At 37.8% G+C, this 20,621-nt stretch overlaps 1 protein-coding gene across 1 annotated transcript; it reads left to right on the top strand.

The window, feature by feature from the left end:
• The first annotated feature begins 520 nt into the window (after positions 1-520).
• Positions 521-20,541, top strand: tax1bp1 (Tax1 (human T-cell leukemia virus type I) binding protein 1). The gene is made up of 18 exons (XM_015370343.1): positions 521-632; positions 5,690-5,883; positions 8,140-8,242; positions 10,886-11,076; positions 11,175-11,333; positions 12,102-12,250; positions 12,334-12,424; positions 13,764-13,949; positions 15,232-15,483; positions 16,600-16,770; positions 16,909-16,981; positions 17,197-17,315; positions 17,425-17,550; positions 18,067-18,153; positions 18,625-18,823; positions 18,908-19,056; positions 19,713-19,798; positions 20,049-20,541. The coding sequence occupies exons 2-18, from the start codon at positions 5,707-5,709 to the stop codon at positions 20,245-20,247; spliced, it is 2,517 nt and encodes an 838-aa protein (XP_015225829.1). The 5' UTR covers positions 521-632; positions 5,690-5,706; the 3' UTR covers positions 20,248-20,541.
• The last annotated feature ends 80 nt before the right edge of the window (positions 20,542-20,621 follow it).

Raw genomic sequence — 20,621 nt, 5'->3', positions numbered from 1 at the left:
TAACATAAAACAAAAACTCAGATATTAAAAGATGACAGTGTAAAGTCTTCTTTACAGTTGTTTACTTGTTATGACATATAGAAACCGTCTTATTGTACTTAAATTTAGACAATTTGAAAAATGTTGTCTTTGAGTCATGCAGTGAAAATAACATATCTTGCCTTGGAAATGTTCTAAAACAAAATGTTTTGCTTTGAGAGTTTCTGGAAACCCCCCTATTTGGGAGAGGAACTTTTAAAGATGATTTCTTTGAACCTCCAAAAGGCTAGCTGTCCTTCATTCTGAGTGAAATTAACACAAAAAATAAATTTCGTTGAAATAACATTAAAACCCCAAAAGTAGTGTAAGGATGATGAAGACCTCTGTTTCTTTTATAAAAGTTATTAGAAATCGCACTGGTGTTAAATTCAAGTTTGCTTATCATTATTTCCTAATATAAGGGACCAATTCAACTCTATTAAGATCGAGTATGTCATGATTTAATTATTTTTCTTGTTTTTAAACATGTCCTTTGCGGAAATGACGTTATGTTATTATTATTCCAGGAAGCAGACTCGGGAAAGCCCTGAACTGCGTCAACTGCGTTTGTATGTTAGATTGGGATGTTAGTCGATGTATAACATGTCCACAAGGTATGTTTAATCTTCGTTTTATAAATACTATAAGATTGTGAATATCACATTTTGTAGCCTGGCAATCTGCATTTAGAAATTAAATTAAGCTAAAAAGTTGCTAACTGTTTACATTAGCTGTAACCTTGTCCTCACTGATAGCTGTTATCTTTTTGTTGAACTGTTACTTTATTTGTCATTGACGTTATGTATGACAGCTCGGTGAATTTCAACCCGTTGGGTTAATGTTTTTGTGCGAGGTTAAACAGTGTGTGCCTTTTGCTTAAAGGTTGGTGTTTTGCTTTAAATGTGTCGCCGAAGCTAGCTAGCTGCTAGCTAGCAGCGTTGCTAAGCTAGCCAAATATGGCAAATGTTTTACTATAGGCCTCATTCGACATTAACTTACTAACTGGCACGACTATCACTTTTTTTTTAACACATTATTTATTTTCTAATATTAGAAATGACATGGTTGATCTTATAGATAACACTGCTTTATTAATTCCAACTGTTCTCCGTCCCAGGCCAAAGTGCGTCGAAATAAAATAACAGGCCCAAATGGAAACTCCCCCAACCTAGAACTTTAGGTATCATTAATCGTTTTGTGTTGTTTTTACGATACAGTTCACATTTATTTATCAACTATAATAGACTTTTAAACATCTTTTTCTATTTTATCTCGATTGTGATGGCATGGTAGACTGTAATATGTAGCAATTACATTTACAGATGTATAGTGTTGATAATAATACATTTAGATAAGAATAAAGTATATGTGCTGATTCCTCTGTGGGGTTTTATTCGGAACAAGGCCTCGGGTCCTTGACTCCCTGACTGCTGGCATTTCTATTTATATATTTAGCTGAAGACAAGGATGTAACAAGAGTACCTCAGTGATATAGAGAACGAACAGAAAAGCTCAGGAACACAACAAAGCCAGATTCATAGTCGGTCCAAATTATAACAAAGCTATTAAGAGAAATAAAATAAATTATCTATAGGCAGTGTTGTCAAAAGTACACACATGTTACCTAAGTAGAAGTATAGATACCGCAGTTTGAAAACACTGATAAAAGTTGAAGTATCAACTTGACCTCTTTACTCAATTAAAAGTGAAAAAGTTTGTGCTCCAAAAACTACTTAAAGTAGTTTAACCTTTAAAAAACCTTTAAAAAAACAGCCGGATGCCACTATATGAGTTGAAAGCTCTATTTTTTGACTATTTTGAAAAATTCTTTAATATAGGGCCAAGGATGGGTCTTGTTGGTCTCCCTCTCCATCTCCCGATACGCTATCGCCTGTGTCCAAATTTTCAAACAATTTTTCTGAATCTGACATTGTAGCTTGGCATAGACAATTCACGTTTGCAATTTGAAGAACACCTGCTTGCTTCTGATGATTTCCTTTAGCTAACCAATGAGTGTTTGCGTTATACGACTCATCCAATTTCACAAGTGTTCACTAGATGTGGATGGCGCCAATGATATGCATTGGATGGCGCACATGACGTGAAATAAATATTTATAAACATTAAACCGAAGCCAAGAGTAATGAGTGACGTTTGTTTTAAAAATGTAAGGAATAGAAAGTACAGATACTTTTGTGAAAATGTAATGAATAGAAGTCAGAAGTTGGAAGAAAAATAAGTAATGAAGTAAATTATAGATACCTAAAAAGTGTAGTTAAATACAGTAACAAAGTATTTTTACTTCATTACTTGACACCTCTGTCTAAACTGAAATGCAAAAGCACACTTGTCATCTGTGTTGTAGTTTATATTGATAAGAAAGGTTGGAGTCTATCTCCTGGATTTTGTTACTGCTCAAAATCCCTCTTGTGTAAAACATTTGCAGGAAATTATGTCTATACAAAACAAGTCTTTCTACAATGCATTATGTTCTTCCGGGACATACTTTAGTCGCAAATTTGAACCTATGAAATTAAACTAGAAGAACATATTTAACTTAATTCCCTTTGTTTTTACTTCTCATCACTAAACAGTAGATTGTGCCATTTTACGTGTGCTAATCATTTCAAATTCTTAGCTGTAAATCAAATTAGCTGTAAAATAACCACCAGTTGTTTACTGTTAATCTTCTGGGGGAAAAAATCATATATTTTTTTCTTTAAAATTATATTAAATCATAGTTGATTGTTGTATCAGTGTGTGCAACAGATGCTTGAGTCACTATTTGTAAGTATATAATATTTCAAGTTTGGAGCTTTCATGCTGTGCTTGTCTGTTACATATTTGACTGGTTGAATCAACTCTTAATCTCCCCTAATGGCTATGGCAGGTGCATTTCATTGGTTGTAATGATTCTAAAGCCCATATTAGGGTTATTATCACCCATTTCATTTCCACTGTTTTTTGCTATGTTGATTCTGACATCATGTAGTTTTAATTATCAACCCATCAATTTAATAAACATTTATTTTGATATAATAAAGCTTTTAATCATCCTTTGCTATATTAACTAAACCTAGAAGTGTGCGGATTCAATAAATTCCTGCATTTGAAGTAATTGATTCACATCAATATAAACCATAAACCCACCAAAAGTGGGTGGATTATAGAATTCCTTAGCAAAATAGATGGAGGTAATGCATATCGCTGGAGGGTTTTTAATTTAATGTATACAGTGATGACTGAACAATAAGTGGTATGCTCCCAGACCATATTCACTGAAAAAAATGTTTGCATACTAGAGATGCGCCCATTCAGATTTTTTTTCAGTCCATACCTGGGCTGAGAGTATTGGCTGATATTGATACTACTGCTGAATGAATGAACCGTACTTGCATGTGAGAGAAAACATCAGGCCTAACGTAAACAATGTCAAAACAAATATTGCAAACATGGTAGTAAAGTAACTATGGTGGTGAACTATATTAATAAAAAAAAGAAAGGACTGAATCAGAATGCTGGATCACTGTAGTCCATCCAGTATCTGATCCAGGTAATTAGTCAATATCAGGGTTGATATTTGATTCAGGTATCAGATTGGTAGGTTTCTATTACATAGCTATTGCTCCATCAAAATTGTTGTGTAAAAGCAGTATGACCTTCCTTTAGCCAGTCAGAAAAGATTCTTCAAGAGGTGCTTTTTCTGTCTCCTTAGAAAATTACTAAATGCCTGTGTTGTTTAAACCTCTTTTAAATACCTGAGAAATGGTAAAATGAATAAAGGTCTGGGGTTAAATCCTTTCTCTTTGGCTTGAACTGAAGTAGGCACGCAGTCAAACATAGGAACTCATTCATGGTTGTTTTTTGTGCATTTATTGTAATCATTCTTTAAAATCATTGCATAAGGAAGGGGTGAAATGTAATTATAATTTAAAAAAAACTATCTCCTGGTTGACTTTAAGCTTTTGATTAGACCATGACGGGAAGCCAAACATTCATATTTTTTATTTCTATTACATTTCACATCTTATCAAAAAAGAAGCCAAGGAATAACAACACTGAGTCATGATCATCTGACACAGGGCTTTATGCCAATAATACCTTTCTCCAATGCAGCAATAAGTCTAATGTTTGTGTATGTTACGGCTTTTTTGTATGCAGCATGAAAAATATTCAATTGATTTAAGAAGCTGGCAGTATTAAGCACAAACAGTTGCTGAAGTCATCTAGGAAACAAAGCCTAAAAAGGAATATTTTTAAGCACTGACCTTTAATGGTTATCAGTTTTGCTTAGTAGAAAAATCAAAGGGTCTATTAAAAATTAACCGTGCTAGCATTCATTAAAAGTTAGGCTCCTATAAATTTAAATTCTTGCCTCATACAAGGAATAAGAGATCATTGCTTTATTATTTAAAAGAAAAGTAATACACCAGATTTATTTTTTTTTTACCTGTAACTTTACATGTCTCGCCTCTCAAGGCGCGAGTGATAAAAGTATGTCTGAATTACATTTTTTATGTAAACAGGTTAAATATTGCATGAAGTCCGCTGTCAGGTATTTCAGTTGTTTCATCATATTATTTTCGTAGTAATAAGCTAAAAGAAATGAGCAGCAGTGTCCAGCATGTCTGCAGATCTTGGCTGAGTGTTGTAATTTCTAAAAGTTGAAAACTAACCACATTCTCCACACATTTTACCAAAGCATAATAGGGATGCACGATATTGGGATTTTGGCCGATATTTTAAAACTCATGTAGCCGATATCGATACTGATGTTAAAGCTGGACAAAAATAAGTAGTCATTGAAAATAACAGTTTTGTTATCAATTTCTGACACTTTGAAAAATAATATACTCAAATATGTTTTCATATGCTGATATCAAATTGATTTTTAAAAACGCGGTATCGATCTATTTTACTTTCAAAATCTCGTCAAATTTCATCGTTCTGTTACAAACTCTCGTGATATTTTGCAAATTCTTGTGAGATTTTGTTAGTAAAATAGATCGATACCTCGTCAAGATATCAACATATAAAAATATGGCAAAATTTCGTGAATTTTCGGGGGATTTCGTAGCATAACGATGACATATAGCAATATTTCATTAGTAAAAGAGATTGATATTGTGTTTTTAAATGGCAATATATCAGCATATGAAGATATTGTGATATTTTAATGTATCAATATTTTTTCCCTGTCTTTAGAAGTTTTTAAGTCTGTAAAAAAGAAGTTTTTGAGGAAGAAGAAGAAGTAGTATTTTTTTTTTAGACTTTAGAAACTCAGAAGCTGATCAAATATCGGGTTAAATATCGGTGGGGTGGCCGATGTCCGATATTCAGTTTTAAGGCCGATACCGATAGGGGGCCGATTATATCGTGCATCCCTAAAGCATAATATATATTTTTTTAACATACATTGTGTTTTTAAAACTTTTTGTATTGATGATAATTGAAATTAGATGTTTCTCTCCTTTTTCTTAAATTTGCCACGCTACAGTTTCTAAGAGACTCTTTTAAACCACAAGTGCCTTTCATTTGCATTTAGTTTTAATCTCTTTAAGTTTACCTTATTACTTCTACTGAGTCATATAGAAAACACTCCCATTTGGGTTTTTCGTTGGGTTAATCCTATTTTTTTTAATTTTTTTTTTTTATGGTCTCTCCCATGTAGCCACTGCTGAATGATTCATGGCTTTGTTCCTGGATGGGACCTTATTGAGTAGAAACATGGACACATCAAACTTTGCCCACGTCATCTTCCAGAATGTGGGGAAGAGTTACCTACCCCACGCTGCACTGGAGTGTCACTATACCCTGACGCAATTCATCAAACCACATGCAAAAGACTGGGTTGGCATATTTAAGGTAATGGAACCTCTTTGCTGTTTTTATGAATGCATTGGAACTGATGATAATTTAAGAAATAAAATCATTGTTTTTCTTTGCTAAAGTGAATTCTAGGGCTGAGGTGCAGCAGTCTTCATAGGTCTGTGTTCAAACAGCACACCTACCTCATATTTCTGGGACAAAGGGCAGGAAAAAAAGTTCCCTCCCTAACCAATGCTGCAAGAATTGCATCATTTTCTTTTTCCCAGGGAAAGGGAATACATTTTTCTTTTCTTGCAGAGTATTTGTTTCTCTTTAGTGTATGCCATGAAGTCATAGACCACAGATAAAGAGTAAATGATTTCACTAATGTTGAAAAAGAGTATTAAATTGGGCTTAATAAAATAGGAAATTTTGAGTGCAGCCATTCATGTTTACCTGAAAGATGAGCCTGGTCACAATGAGTAAAGCTCCCCACATGCCAAAGTGTCTCAGATGGATCTTATTATAGCAATATGTTGAACCCAGTGGCAGTCATTTACTTAAGTTTCATCAAAAAATTGTTTTTTGGTTTAAATATAATATTTCAAGGGGTGATTGTAGCAAATGAAACAAAAAAATAAGGATTAAAGAAGTGCTCATCAAAGCTAAATATGATATTTCATTTTCAAATGTTGTGATTAAACTTTTTGATGCCTCATGCTGGGTTAGAGGTCTGACCTCAGATCCTGAAAACAGAAATATATATTACATATATGGACCATGCAGTACCATGAGTGGCATATTTAATGAGATGCCAGCCATAAGAAGAGCAAACAAACAGGTAATTGAGCAGCCATTACGTCGACATTTGAGCCTCCAAGTACTAATAAAACACTATTTAGGCTTTGGGGATATTCCCTTAAATCTTTGACACACAAAGATGAGAAAATGAATCTAGTAAAAGGATTTTAAATAAACAATTTATGTTTTTTTGATATTTGCTGAGTAATTGACTAATAGGCACCCCTTCACTTGAGGTCAAAACAAACTTCGATTTTTTTTTTTTTTTTTTTAACATCAACCTGCACTGCAACGTGGGAGTGATCCATAAAGGATGGTTGTTCAGGAAAGGTTTCAGAGAAAACAAACCCAGCTTTATAATCAAAGTGTCTCTAATGACAGTGATTCATGTGTATAGGGCCCTCCTGGAGCACTGACACTATATCACCTCCTGCATTATTAGTCCCATAGTTTTCTAACCTGCCTGCTGATGTTATGGAGGTTGACTGACTCTGTTTACTACGGTACCCCTGATTGTTGATCTGAGGGTTCTGGCCGTACAGTGTGTATCTGTTATTTCTCATTTGTGCTCACCCCAGAATGCTTTAAGTTCCTCTCAGTTTTGCCCAAACAACACCTCTGCAGCTGTAATGAGTGGGCCAGTAAGAGCTAGCCCCTCAGTAATGACACTCCCTAACGAGGCGCAGGTTTTAATTGCTTCCTGTTCTTAACTGCTGCAGGCTGGGACTGCACGGGTAACAATTGGGGGTGTTTTTTGGAGCTCCAGAGCCCTACTATCTGTGGCTCTCTTGAACACTCGCAGCTCTTTAGCTGCAGGCTGTTTGCATACAGCTGAGAAAATAAATTACCCACGCAAGGAAAGAAAAAAAAAAAAGTTAGACTGAAATCTGTTGCTATGTTGGCTCTTGTGAATCACTAAAGTAGGTCGGTAAAGTTTTGACTGACTGGACAAAAAGCTGGTGTCTCAGTCTGGTTTTACAGGATTTGTTGCGGAAGCACGCCTAAAAGCAGCCCACTCAACCCGACACTGATCTGGTTTGACAGTTTTATAGCACCAGTCTGAAGTTGTGGATGTATTTTCTGCACCCCCCCCAGCAGACATCAGTTGACAACATATAAATTACATATAATTGCATTTTGGTTTTCATTTTCAAGCTTCCTATATATAAAATTTTCACCTATTTTCCTCTTCCTGGTAAAAGTGAGTTGTTGCTGCAGTACCTCTGTCAGGCTTTTTCACGATGAGGGTTAGCAGAGTGACCAGGAGGTGGTTGCAGGAATGACAATCTTTCCTCTTTAAGGGAAAATAGCATTGGTGACATCTACTTAGCCGCCATGGCAACATGGATTTAAAAACCCCATCATTACTTGGACATTGCAGCTTGAGATAATTTGGAAGTGCCTGCAGATTTACTTAAAAAAAAAATCTCCCTGTTGGTTCTTCATTGTTATTATAATGCAGTGATGTGGTTGGAGCGGCTGGTTAAACGGATTCCCCTCGATGTGTCACAGGTTGGTTGGAGCACAGCGAGGGATTATTACACATTCTTGTGGTCGCCTCTCCCAGAGAACTACGTGGAAGGCACAGCAGTCAACAGAACTGTGGTCTTTCAGGGTAAGTTTTCTGTAATTTTGACACGTTTTAATGAGCATATATGAAAGGGCTTTTCAGGGGATTGTGGAAGATTGGGGCTGAATTCTTCAGGGGAGTAAAATGCCACTCTATCCAACCACATCCACAGTTGTAGGAAATCATGTTTATGCTACTGGTAAACGTATATGTAAGAAGCCCCGTTTGTTGCAGTGAAATAATCTCAAACAGGTATTAGGTGTATATATATCGCAAAAAAAAAAAAATTCTACTTTAAGAAGGCATTATTTCATACAGGGTATGTAGGAGGTTGATTGCACTTGGAGTTTTGTCTGTTGATATTAATGTTGAAGTATGTTTATTTTATTATAGTTTGGGTAGGGGTACTTGAACTGTGCTGTTTAATCTGTTTTGTGAAAATACTGAAATTATGCAGAACAAACATTACACATTTTCAAACCTACTTTTTTTGTAGGTTTGAAAATAACAAGTACAAACAAATCACAGCATTGTAAAATAACAAATTTGGGTTAAGGACAAATATTTCTGTTCTCCATAACACAAATCCTTTAAAAGCAGTACTTAGATGGGGTAATGTTTAATGTTAAAACAAAGCCAAATATTATGATTTATTGAGAATATTTGCTATTGTTTGCTCAATTTGCCTCTAAGGGGCACAACAGGTTCAGCAGACAGAAAAGTAAACTAGCAGTGGATTCAAATGTGTTTGAATCTACGCAATCACTTAAGTAGCTCGAAATGTTTAGAACAGTTGTTTATTTGTCAAGTAGAAATAAAAAGTACAGTGCAATCAAAGTACTTGTGGAAAAATAAAAGGTTTACAATTAAGTCTAATTTATTTATGATTTTCAAGTTAATCAATGTCTTCAAGAACCTCTAACTAGTTATCTATATATTTTTTATTCAGGGGTATAAATATGTTGATTATATGGCTGAAAATTATCTATGTATTTTACCTGCGTCGGAGCAAGCTCGGCAGCCCATCATGTGTGTCAATTTCCATATGTGCTTACACTGGGTTTATCAGACTTTGGGATAAAACATCTGATTAATTGTTAACTAGAGTATACAGTCTCTTATTCCTTTAGCTAAAAGAGCAACCCAATCAAAGCAGTTATTATGGATGAAAAACCTTTTTTGTCCATTAATATGTTCTGCAGTTTTAGCTGCACTTTAAATTCTGGGTAAAATCTTCTTTGTTGAGGAAACTTTTGTGATCTGATTATTAATGAATTAAATAAAAAAAGAATCTACAGATTAATTGATTAGTACAATAGTCATTAGTTGCTGCAGCCTAATAGGAGTGTGTTTTGATTAATTCTTTTGATGCTGCCGATGTATGCTGACCCCGGTGGGATGTTTAGAAATGATCTCTGAAGCTCAGTTTCAGAGAAATGTGAGAGAGATTAGCGACGTGGTTCTAAAGTCATCCTAATGACCAGCTCTGTGTTAACCAGCTGCCTGGGAGGGAGCAGGGAAAAAAGCCTTTCCCTCCCTACCAACACAAACATAAAGACATTTGCAAAGCTCTACTGGGATTTTGGACCAGAACCATGTTTTTTTTGGTCTGATCAGACTAACCGCTCTTAAACAAAAGATTATTTAGCTGTCTCCTTGGATCTTTTAAAAGGACCAATGCAGCAGTGGGGGGGGATCAGACCTCTCCCTACCTCTGTCATGCCTTTAGCTCTGCATGCGAGGTAGGTAAATGTCCTCATTGGCTAATTTTCATAGTGAACATCTGGCTTCATTGGTTCATTGGCTGAAGTAGTGCTGCAACAATGACTTCCCGTTTTGTGCAACAAGGGAGCCACTGAATTTATAAGCGTAACTAGGTTATTTCTGATGATGTAAAAAGGTGACATAATTAACGTTGAAGCCTTTGCTCAGTAGCTTCCACAATAGCTTCCTCAGATGTTGTTCTGTGTGGTGATTTGGATGCTGAGCCAAACCAGCCTCTTTGTCATCCTCATGCCAGTTATTCTCACTCACAGCTCTGTGGGATGTCACTGTATCCGCTTCTGATTTATGAGTCGTCAGTGGGAGCTCAGAGCTTGCTTTCCGTTGAGGGTTTATGAAGGAAATGATTTATGATGTGTTTGGTTTAAATTGAAGAACAAAAAAAGAACATGATGCCTATTGTTGGGTGTGGTGGAGAATCTGTGATGCTGTGGGCCTGAAGATTCCTGGAAGCCTTTTAGAGAGTGTTGCATTCATCACACCTGGGAGGAACCAGATTCGGCAGTGATCTCGAGATGGTTAAAGAAAAAAAAGAACGGTCAGATGATCCTGAAATATTTTACCAGAAAAAAAGTGTTTTCTTGTCAAAATAAAAGTTATATTTCAGACACCATTGAGATCAATGACAGGATTGTTCTGTTCTCCACACCGTTGAGTGTTGGAACAATTTCTTACACTATATATTTCCTCTATTGGACTCAACAGACATGAAGTGGAATAAAGAAAACATCTCAGGCTTGGTTTCCTGTTGAGATTCAATGTCACAACTTCACATGTAGTTTGTGTTCAACAGCCTAAGGTCACCAAATGGCATCTGCTTTTAGAAAATAGAATTGGTTAAGGGTCGTAAGTAGAAATAGTTACCTTTCCATGCTGCTTTAGTGACTGGATGGCTTTCCTCCCTAGGTTACTATGTACCCAACGATGATGGTGAGTTCTACCAGTTTTGTTACGTGACCCACAAAGGAGAGATCCGGGGTGCTAGCACCCCTTTCCAGTTCCGTGCAAGCAGCCCCTCAGAGGATGAGCTGTTGACCGTGGAAGATGAATGCAACTCTGACATCCTGGTAGTCACCACCAAGGCTGGCTTGCTTGAGGTATAGTAAGATTTAAATCTGCTGCCGCCCTTCAGACCAAAACTGCTGTAAAATGCTAACTAGCATTTTAACATTTGCCCTTTTTCATGTTTGAGCAGCAAAAAGTGGAAGAAGTTCAAAGAGAGAAAGATGAACTCCTCAAAAACATGGCGCTTATTCAGCAGGAGAAGGAGCAGCTGGAAGCAGAGAAAGAGAGTCTGCAGAAGGAGTTTGAGCAAGAGAAGGAGAACTGTGCCCAGCTGAGAAGAGAGATCCAAGTAAGTTCAGACTGTTTATCATCGGCATGTGAATACCAGCTCTAAGGACATTACTTATTCTCCTATCTATTCAATGAAACCAAAAACTCACCTTTAATTGTGAGTTACAACCTTAAAGAAGCTGCAGATTCTAAAAGGGGTTATTTATATGCTAGTTCTTTCTGTCTTTGACCTCTCATTATTTCTTTCAATACAGGCCAAACAGTGTGCTAGCACCCCCTAGTGAAGCAGCCCAAACATGCAGCATAACTCAAACCAGCAATAGTAAATCACATGCTGACAAATAGAAATGCCTGCATTATCAAGGTTGTCATTCCACTTTTTATAGCGTAACATTAAGTCCTAAGAGCATTGTCAGTAATAATCTAGTGCACCGCTGTGTGTCATAAATCCGCTGCGTTTAAAGGATCTACAGATGTAAATATGATTACAGATTTTGTGGTTGTTAATTTTACGGCTTTACTTTTATATGAAATTTTTATGTGGTGTGAATATAAAAGATTCCAAAACTCGTCTCATAAGCAAATTGTAAAAAAAGTTTTTTTTTTCTTTTTTATGTCATCTTCAAAGTTTATAACTCTACATGTAGCTTTAACTTTCTTTAATGATTTAGGCGTTTTTATACCTTACATACATTTTCCAGACTTCAGCCATTTTAGGTTTTTTATTAATGTAGATTTGTAGTACAAACTAAATGACAGAGCCTGGCTTTATGTCACAGTTTAGCTTAGTTATTGTATTCAGCCTCCTTTTGCTTTGTGTTCGTAGGATCTCCTGCTCTCCTCTCAGGCCCTTCAGGAGGAGAAGGAGGAAGTCAAGAGGAGACTGGAGGAGGCCACAGATAGAATTGTTCAGCTGGAGGAGGACCTGATCGGCGTCACACAGAAAGGCCTTCAAAAGGAAACGGAGCTAGACAGGTGACTGGTTGAATATTAATCCAGACGTCCATAACTTTAAAATGTTATGTTTTATACAAATGTGTGCTTTTTTTTTTATACAGTCTTAAAGATCGATTGAAGAAAGTTGCCGTAGAGAAAGAGGCTCTTGAATCTCACCTGAAGAATGAGAAAGATGAGAAGGAACTCTATAAGGTGAAGTTTGATTTTTAGAAGTAACGCCTCAGAGATATGAGTTGTGTTTTTTTTTTTCAGCCAGATACCTCTATGTCACCCCTCAGGTTTGTTAGAAAACTTGGCAGCTTTACCATTTGACTCATTTACCGTGTTATTGTAGATACATCAGACTCAGACGCATACTTGATCTTTTTCTGATTCTTCCTGTTTTTCCATTTTGTGCTCCTTAATTGATTCTGTGAAGTGGAACGTTTGACTTTAAATGAGGCATGCATAATTCGGTTTCCTAGTCCGTCTAGTGTTTGCGTGTCCTGTGTTGTGGTGGGCGCTGTACAGGAAGTGGGAGGGCCACTGACTGTAGAGCTGCCACAGAAATGGAGCCCAGAACCCTGTATCTAATTTAACTTTCACCATTACACGAGATGTTTCTAAAGGACCGCTTTAAAGGCCTATCTTAATATCTGTCTCTTTATTTTAATGAGGTCTCAAAAGTGAGATTTATTAGCAGGTTTCCGACATGTTTTGAGAAAAAGGACCCTTTGGTGTTACTGGTTTGAACTCTCTGATCTGTCTTAGACCTGGGGCTGGTATCCTAAAGATTCCCACTCCTCACTCCTCCAATCTTGGCTTAAAAAATCCCTTCCAAGGAGTTTTAACTTAAGAGTGATTCATATTGTTGCTCAAGGGAACTGGGAATAATGGCAGGAGGGGGTGTGACATAGTCATAGTTGTTGGAAGCAAAAACATTTAGTTCATAGAATAGACAAACATTGCATTGAAAATGCAAAAAAAATAAGTTTCATAAGAAGTTTAACGGAAAAAGAAAGTCTGATAGAAAAAGGTCCAAAACACATTGCTGTGGAATTATTAAGGGAAGCACGAGCATGAGTTTAAATTGACTGTCAAGGCTTGGGATGGAGGTGAAATATGGGTTTTAGGACCACCTGGATGTCAGCTCCAGGATAGGCTACAGCTCTTTGCCTTTTTAATTGAAACTATCATAACAAATAAAATTTTTGATCATGTTATAACTTATTAGGATGCAGCTTTTGAAAGTGAACTGTTTCACCCAGATCTCATAAATCCAATGAGATCTAACCTCAAGCATATTTAGGTTTTCTGTTTTGATATTTAGTTTATCTAAAAGTTACGTTTTTTCTCAAATGTCCGATTATAAAAAATATGTGAACAAATTGTCTAGATTTCAGTCTGACACAGCAACATTATAAGGAGCTTGTGTCAATTTAATTTCAGAGTTTTCTTGTGAAGCTTTTTATACATAAAGCAAAGTTTGGTAACACTGCCTCTCTTGTGCATGTGTTTGGCTTCTTGATATTCATTTTTGTGCATGCATCAGATTCACCTGAAAAACCGGGAGCTGGAAAATACTAAGTTGAGTGCAGAGCTGCAGATGCTGAAGTCCGTGGACGTAAACAAGGAAAACACCATTGCCCAGTTCAAAGAAGAGGTGGGACGTCTGCAGGCATGCCTTACAGAGAAGGAAAAACAGTACAAGGAGGTTCTGGCCAAAGTTCACCCCCTGGTAGGAATTTCTTTACTATTTTTGTACACAAATAACATCAACAGTATAATATGACACATAGCTTTGGATTTGTATCTAGAGGAACCAATCTAGATTTTTTCCCAATCGATGCTGATACCTGGCCTAAGCATATCAGCCGACTTCTCTGATTCAGCTGCTAAATGAATGAACCATATATCTAGCCATATAATTAAAGGCTTTAGCCTTTTAACATTGTTAAAAAAATAACATATTAACACAGATATAAATATAATTATTAACAAATATGCCAGAAAAAGAAAAAAAAATAACAATTATATGTAAAGTGCTCTGGACTGTATCTCAAACCACCGATATCTGTTCCAGCTAATTGGTTAAAGGGGTCATAGAATGCAAATCAGAGTTTACATTTTCATAGATGAATAATCATAGTTCAGTGGTTGAAATGGATGTACAGAGAAGTTCAAATCCCATCTACACCTCCTTTCTCTGCAAATCTCACAATTCTAAACTTCCACCATAAAACGGGCAAATTCAGACGAAGCACTGATTTGACGTAAACTCGGGGATGTTGTTATATTTGGTTCTGGCCTGTACTTTTGTCACGCCCCGAAATTGACATACAGACCAGCCCACTGGTCACCTATAGTGTTCCAATGTTCGCAGTGTTTCAGGCTTCACAGAGAAAGTGGAAAATTTTCAGTCTTCCAAAGGATACCAAGACTTGACAGGTATGGATTATTGTCTGTTAGAAGATCCCTGCAAAGTTTAATGCTCAGCTGTTCATTTGCTCTAAGCATTTTACCGAAGACAGCTTTCAAAATCTTGGACAGTTCAAAGCAGGATTTGCTAAACGTTGGGAAAAAAAGGACGTCTGGTCACTCTACCATATCAACAATTCGATGTTTCAGTGAGTGAGCGCTTGTTGCTATGATTCTTCTTTGCTCAGCATCTTTGCTCATTGTAAACCAACCAATCAACACACAGCTCATCTAAATATTCATGAAAATACCATAAAAGGAAGAAAACCTGTCGTTTCCTTCTGGGGCTCTTAACCAAGCTTGCATTAGGGCTTATAGAACAGCCATTTTCAGCCCAACCAATGTTACACACCCTATTCAGAAACCCTAAGGACCAGCACCAAATACCCGATTTAATCATTTCGTGACCCCTTTAACATCTGAGCCAATATGTGATCCAGGTATCAGATCGGTGCCTCACTATCTTTAACTATTAAGTAGTTATTTTCAGCATCACATTCGATGTATCATCTTAGCATGATAACATTGTTTGGGTCTAACAGGGTGACATGAAAGCCCTGAAGGAGCAGCTTCGCCAAAAAGAAGAGCAGCTCCAGGCCAACCATCAGCAGTCTACTTTGCTGTCTGCCGAGCTGAGGGATGCCTCCAGCGCACGAGACCGCACCATGTCCGAACTGTACCACATGAAGCTGGAGGCGGATGCCCTCCGCCAGGCCAAGGCTGAAGCTCAGGCCCAGTGTGTCCGTCTGGAGCTTATCGTCGAGCAGATGAAGGCAGACGCCAAACAGGAAGCGGTGGGTTTAAGGGTTGGAAAGCGTTTAAATTTTATATATTTTTTTTTTTATAAAGAGGATTGTTCTCATTTAGTGATTAACTTTAGAATAGTCTGGTATTCCACCTACAGATACAGATTTTGATTAATTTAGAAGAGAGAGAGACTGAAGCACTGATCCTAATCTGACAGATTACAACTCAAACATGTGAGACATTAAATGAATAGTGAGAAAAAAACAACTTTTTTGTATCTGTCAGCTCATCCCTAATCAGAGCCAACAAAATCTATTGTTGCCATGCAAGTTTAGGACACCTCCACTTTATGATACTTTTTATTTGTATTATTTCCAGTTTTCTACTAAAACTATTTTCTGTTTCATTTACAAGTTATGTTAAGTCTTGCCGGATGTGTGAAGCAGATTAGACTCTTTCATAAAAACTGAAAAAATCATAATTATTAAGATGACATATTTTTACTGTTGACATTCCTGTTACAAAATGAAATTAGCCTTAAAACCATACAATATGTAAACTGCAACATTAAAACTCTCAGATGCTCAGTTATCAGGACAACATGCAACAAGCTGTTATTGGCTAACGCTAAGTTAACTTAGGTCAGGTTTGTGTCTTAAAGTTCTCTATCCTCTCATGTTCTTGAGACGTTCACCTCCTCGGAAGGCTTTTATTTTGGAGGCAGTTCAATGAGTTTCTACTTTGTAAGCTGTAAAAGCATAGCACATAAACCCAGATATACCTTCACAATAAAAGCTTTGAGCATAAATATTCTGTGCTGAAATCAAACACATTTTTGTCCACGATGTCCCACAATAGAGGATGGTTATCAAATTTGTGAGTAAAACTACTCATTTTAATCACTATTATTATATGTCACAATCTAGCTGTTGGATTCAGTTCAAGTAGTACTGTTCTGCATTTTAACACATTCTAAAAAAGCTATAATAATGCCACTTTGCTAATAGGGATCATATTGTTGTCTGAAGTCCTGATTTAAGATTATTTCTAAAGTAGAAAAAAGGTAGCATTTTAGCTACCTTTACATTATTTTCATGCATATTTCTGTACAATAGTCCATTAGCCCATAATTTTTGTGTCTGTTTTGTTTTTTGGAAAAACAGGCCAAACCAGAGGAAGAAGCTGCCACAGACCCGGCTGTTGTAGCGGAGCTTCAGAGAGAGGTGGAGGACCTGAAGCTGCGGCTGCTCATGGCTGCAGAGCACTATAAGGAAAAATACAAGGAATGCCAGCGTCTGCAGAAACAAGTGCTTAAGTTGTCTGACCAGCAGGGGGTAGGTTCCTATAGAAAATAACTTGTTTTTTTATTTTTTCATTTCTTCGTGTGCTGTATTGACATTTGTTGTTCTTACAGAAAGCATTCCCTCTTTGTCTAAAAGGATGCTGGGTTTTGTCTTTTGTTCTGTTCATAGGAGGTGAAAAAAAGCACAGTCCCAGAAGCTGCAGCAGTCCCTGCATCAGGGAGTCCAGAAACATCAGTGCCAGGTATTTATATCCAGTTCTGTCTGGTTGTGTGGAAGAAAGAGTTGTTTCAAATTAGGGAAACAAAACAAAATTCTTTAGAAAATGTCAAATTTAATTACTATACATGTTTTCTGTTTTTACCCATTCAAGTACATTTAGGTAAAGCTTCTATAAACTGGAAATCAGCTGGCCTTTATATTTTAGTCATTCCTTTATTTGCTTCCCTGTCTCCACAGGCAGCCCAGGTTCTGCTGATCCCATGTTGGAGGCCATCATCCAGGAGAAGCTGAAAGGCATCAGCCGAGAGGCGTCGGACAGAAACGACAAATACAGGAAATGCAGGCAGATGCTGATGGTACGAAACGCCTTTCTGGTTTCTGTCCAAGCATGTGGTGGTCCTCTGTAGTTCGGGGAGAGGACAATGTCTGCTGCAAGCGGCTGATCAGCATCCGTTTGTTGTTTAGGAAGAAAAGGAGCGCAGCAGCATGTTTGCCGACGAGCTGGCCAAGATGGAGCTGAAACTGAAGGAGCAGCTAAAGACCAACGAGAATCTAAAGCTGCAGCTGGCTGCCGCAGAGGACCGTTATAAGGTCAGACTCCCAGCGTCAACTGGTGCCTTCAAAGCAGTTCTGTCTTCAGACCTGACTCTGTTTTTACCACCGTGAGTGGCTGGTCTAGCTCAGGGATGGAGACTTTGATGCTCTCTCTACCCCTTGAACACAGTTTGCTCTGACAGTGTTGTTTATGAGCAGGCCTATCTGTGAGACGGCAGTTTACTGCTGTTTATGTCAGGCTCTGGAGACAAGCAAGGCTTGGCTCAGAGGAATCCTTTCTAGTCGCACTGCTAATGCTGTGCTTGGCTCGGTCAGGCGGATATTTGCTCAGTGTCTCAGGAGAATTCAAACAGGTTGTTTTGCTTTGAGGAGTATCGAGCATAAATCAGCCCCCAGCTAAAGGAAACCGTTTATGCTTGTGATCAATTAATGTCACATACCGAAGCCTGACTGTATTTCAGGGAGACTTTTATTTTTTTAGTCCGGAGCGCATTAAATGAGATAAGATTATTCTTTTCATTCCACTGCTTTTGTGTCTATTGTTTACCACAGAGTCAAGTAGCTGAGAAGGGTCGGGAGCTAAAGGAGCTGAGGGACGCGTTTGCACTTGTTATGAAGGAGAAGGAAAAACTGGAGGGGGTTTGTAACATCTCTCATTTTCTCTTTTCTAGACTCCAGCCACCGCACACTCCCTAAAAATACCACATCACTACCATTTAGTCCGGCTTTAAAAGGCCACTAATTGGAAATGCAAATTAAATGTTGTCCATGTCATTGGTTTGTTCCACAGGAAGCTCCTCACAGCTCTAATATGATGCTTTAAGTTAGAGCTGGTGAAGCTCAGAGGGGTGGATTCAACCCGTTTGAGGTTTAGACACTAAATTAGTTTGACGTCATTAAACACAAAATGGTTCCAGCCATTTTGAATCAGCCCTCTTTCTTAATCAAGCTGCTAGCTAAGCTGATTGTGTGAGCAAAAGCCTCACTTTAAGGAAGAAGATCCCCAATATCATAATCTGAATTTCTGTAACAGCTTGTTAGGTTTCTAGGTTGACAAAAAGAACAAATTCCTCCATTTATTTTGTGCATTTATTTTGCGTGTTTCCTCAGGAGTTACAAAAGAGTAACAGCAAGAAGGGCGACCAAGGTGCCAGCGAGAAATCCAGTGTGGAGAACCTCCAGACCAGTGTGCCTTTAATTCTTCAATACCCTGTCCCTTATGCCCAGGATAGCCCCACCCCCCTGCTGGTCTCTCAGAGCCCAAGCAAGCTACACTTTGGGAACCCTTACTCTATCTCAGACTCAAAAGGTAAACAATTATTTGAAAGGAAAATCTAACTGTTGGATAAAATGAGATATTTCTGTGAACAGTGTTTGAATTATGTATCTGTAGACGAGATAGAGGAGGAGCTTTTAGATGATCAGCCTCTCAAGCTGCCCCCTGTGGGCCCACCATCCTGGGACAGCAACGTGGTCTGCATCCAACCCTCCCGCAACCTCAGCCGACCAGAAGGACACGAGGAGGCAGAGGAAAACAACAACGTAAGCCACTCTTCCTCTGCAGGCCAGAATCAGACTTTACAGTACAAAAAATAATTTGTTTTGTGATTGCTTGTCACTGGAAAAGAGTCAAAATAAGTTCCCTTTTTACACAAGTCATAGAAAACACTGCAAACCTGTGGAGTAAGGTTTCGGTCTTGTGTGCAGTACACTATATATGCTCGGATTGCAATAATGTAAACTTACTGTTAATTCAGTTATATTTTAAAAGGTATACAGGTGTTGGTTAGGATATAAAAAAAACAATCAAATTCTAAGATATGATAAAACCTTGTGACATTTCCAGCATTTAGGGTCTATGTTTGATAAATATCCTATCGAAGCAAGTAAATAATCAGCTTATCACCAACCTTATATAGACCAGTCCTACTATAGAAGAGCTAAGCTGGCAGAGGCATTTTAATTGGACTTACTGCTGTGGTCTCTCTCCAAAGAGGCTTTACCGACTGATTTAGATTTTTGTAAATACAAAAACGAAACACCTAAGTGATCGTTTTTTATAGAAAATCCTAATAATTTAAAGTTTGTGGTATCCATATAACATGAAGTCAATATCTTTAAGAGAAATCATCTCTTTAAAGTGACTGTTGCAATCCAGAGGCATTTTATTTTAGTGTTTATTTGTTTTTTCCTCCAAGGGTAACACCAATGAACAGCCACTAGCAACAGAAACCCGGAGCTCATATGTGAGCGATGGACAAACCCCCTTCTGCTTCGACTCCAGGTAACACCCTTCTCCCGCTAAAGCCGTCCATGTTTACCATGCCTCAGCTTTACTCCGCTTCTGTAAAGTAGTCAGCAACACCCCCACCCTCCATTTGTGTTGGTATTGTTGACGAGCAGGCCACCCACATCGCATCAAACAGACGTTCTTCATTAGGTACTTTTTGGTTGCTCAACTGCTGTTAATATGAGCGTTCTCTTCCTGTCTCCCTGTTTTTTTTTTTCCTTCCCCCGCCTCCCGCCGTGATCAGCATGGACATGAAACGTTGTCCGCTCTGCGAGGTTATCTTCCCACCCAACTACGACCAGAGCAAGTTTGAGGAGCATGTGGAGAGCCACTGGAAGAGCTGCCCAATGTGCAGCGAGCAGTTCCCGCTAGACTGCGACCAAAAGGTGTTTGAGAACCACGTGCTCACTCATTTTGATGGCCACCAGCTCAACTTTGACTAAAGGAACTCAAAATCAGCAAATCGACTCTGCAGACTGAAAAAAATCACTTTAACCTGTCTTCTGCATGTAGTGGTGTACGGCTCCTCTCTGTAGAGCTAATTTACCCTTTGCTTTCTGGATTTTATTTAGCGTGTTTGACAGGGCTTTTAAATCAGTTGCAAATCAATATTTTGGTTTATAGTTTAAATGTGTCCCTTCTTTGAGGGGTTGGAAAGACTTTGGCTGTCTAATTCCATTGATTTTAAAATTTCTTTCATGGATTTGTAACGCTGCTGGGTGGAAAAAGTCAGGGACATAAATAAAAAAAGTTGTGTTTACCAAACATACATTTAACATATGCCCCTCCCCCTTTAGTGTATCTGTACAGCTCATCG

This window comes from Cyprinodon variegatus, unplaced genomic scaffold, assembly GCF_000732505.1.
Source record: "Cyprinodon variegatus isolate N-32 unplaced genomic scaffold, C_variegatus-1.0 Scaffold2, whole genome shotgun sequence".
NCBI classification, from domain to species: domain Eukaryota; kingdom Metazoa; phylum Chordata; class Actinopteri; order Cyprinodontiformes; family Cyprinodontidae; genus Cyprinodon; species Cyprinodon variegatus.
The sequence above is the reverse complement of the archived record's forward strand: the minus strand, read 5'-3'. Positions and strand labels throughout refer to the sequence as shown.

What these genes read in the sequence shown, in the direction of transcription:
- tax1bp1 (XM_015370343.1), top strand. Translation starts at nt 5,707, where the DNA reads ATGGCTTTGTTCCTGGATGGGACCTTATTGAGTAGAAACATGGACACA. An exon ending in CCAAGGCTGGCTTGCTTGAG is followed by an intron (nt 11,077 to 11,174) that starts GTATAGTAAGAT and finishes ATGTTTGAGCAG; the next exon opens with CAAAAAGTGGAAGAAGTTCA. An exon ending in CCGCAGAGGACCGTTATAAG is followed by an intron (nt 17,551 to 18,066) that starts GTCAGACTCCCA and finishes TGTTTACCACAG; the next exon opens with AGTCAAGTAGCTGAGAAGGG.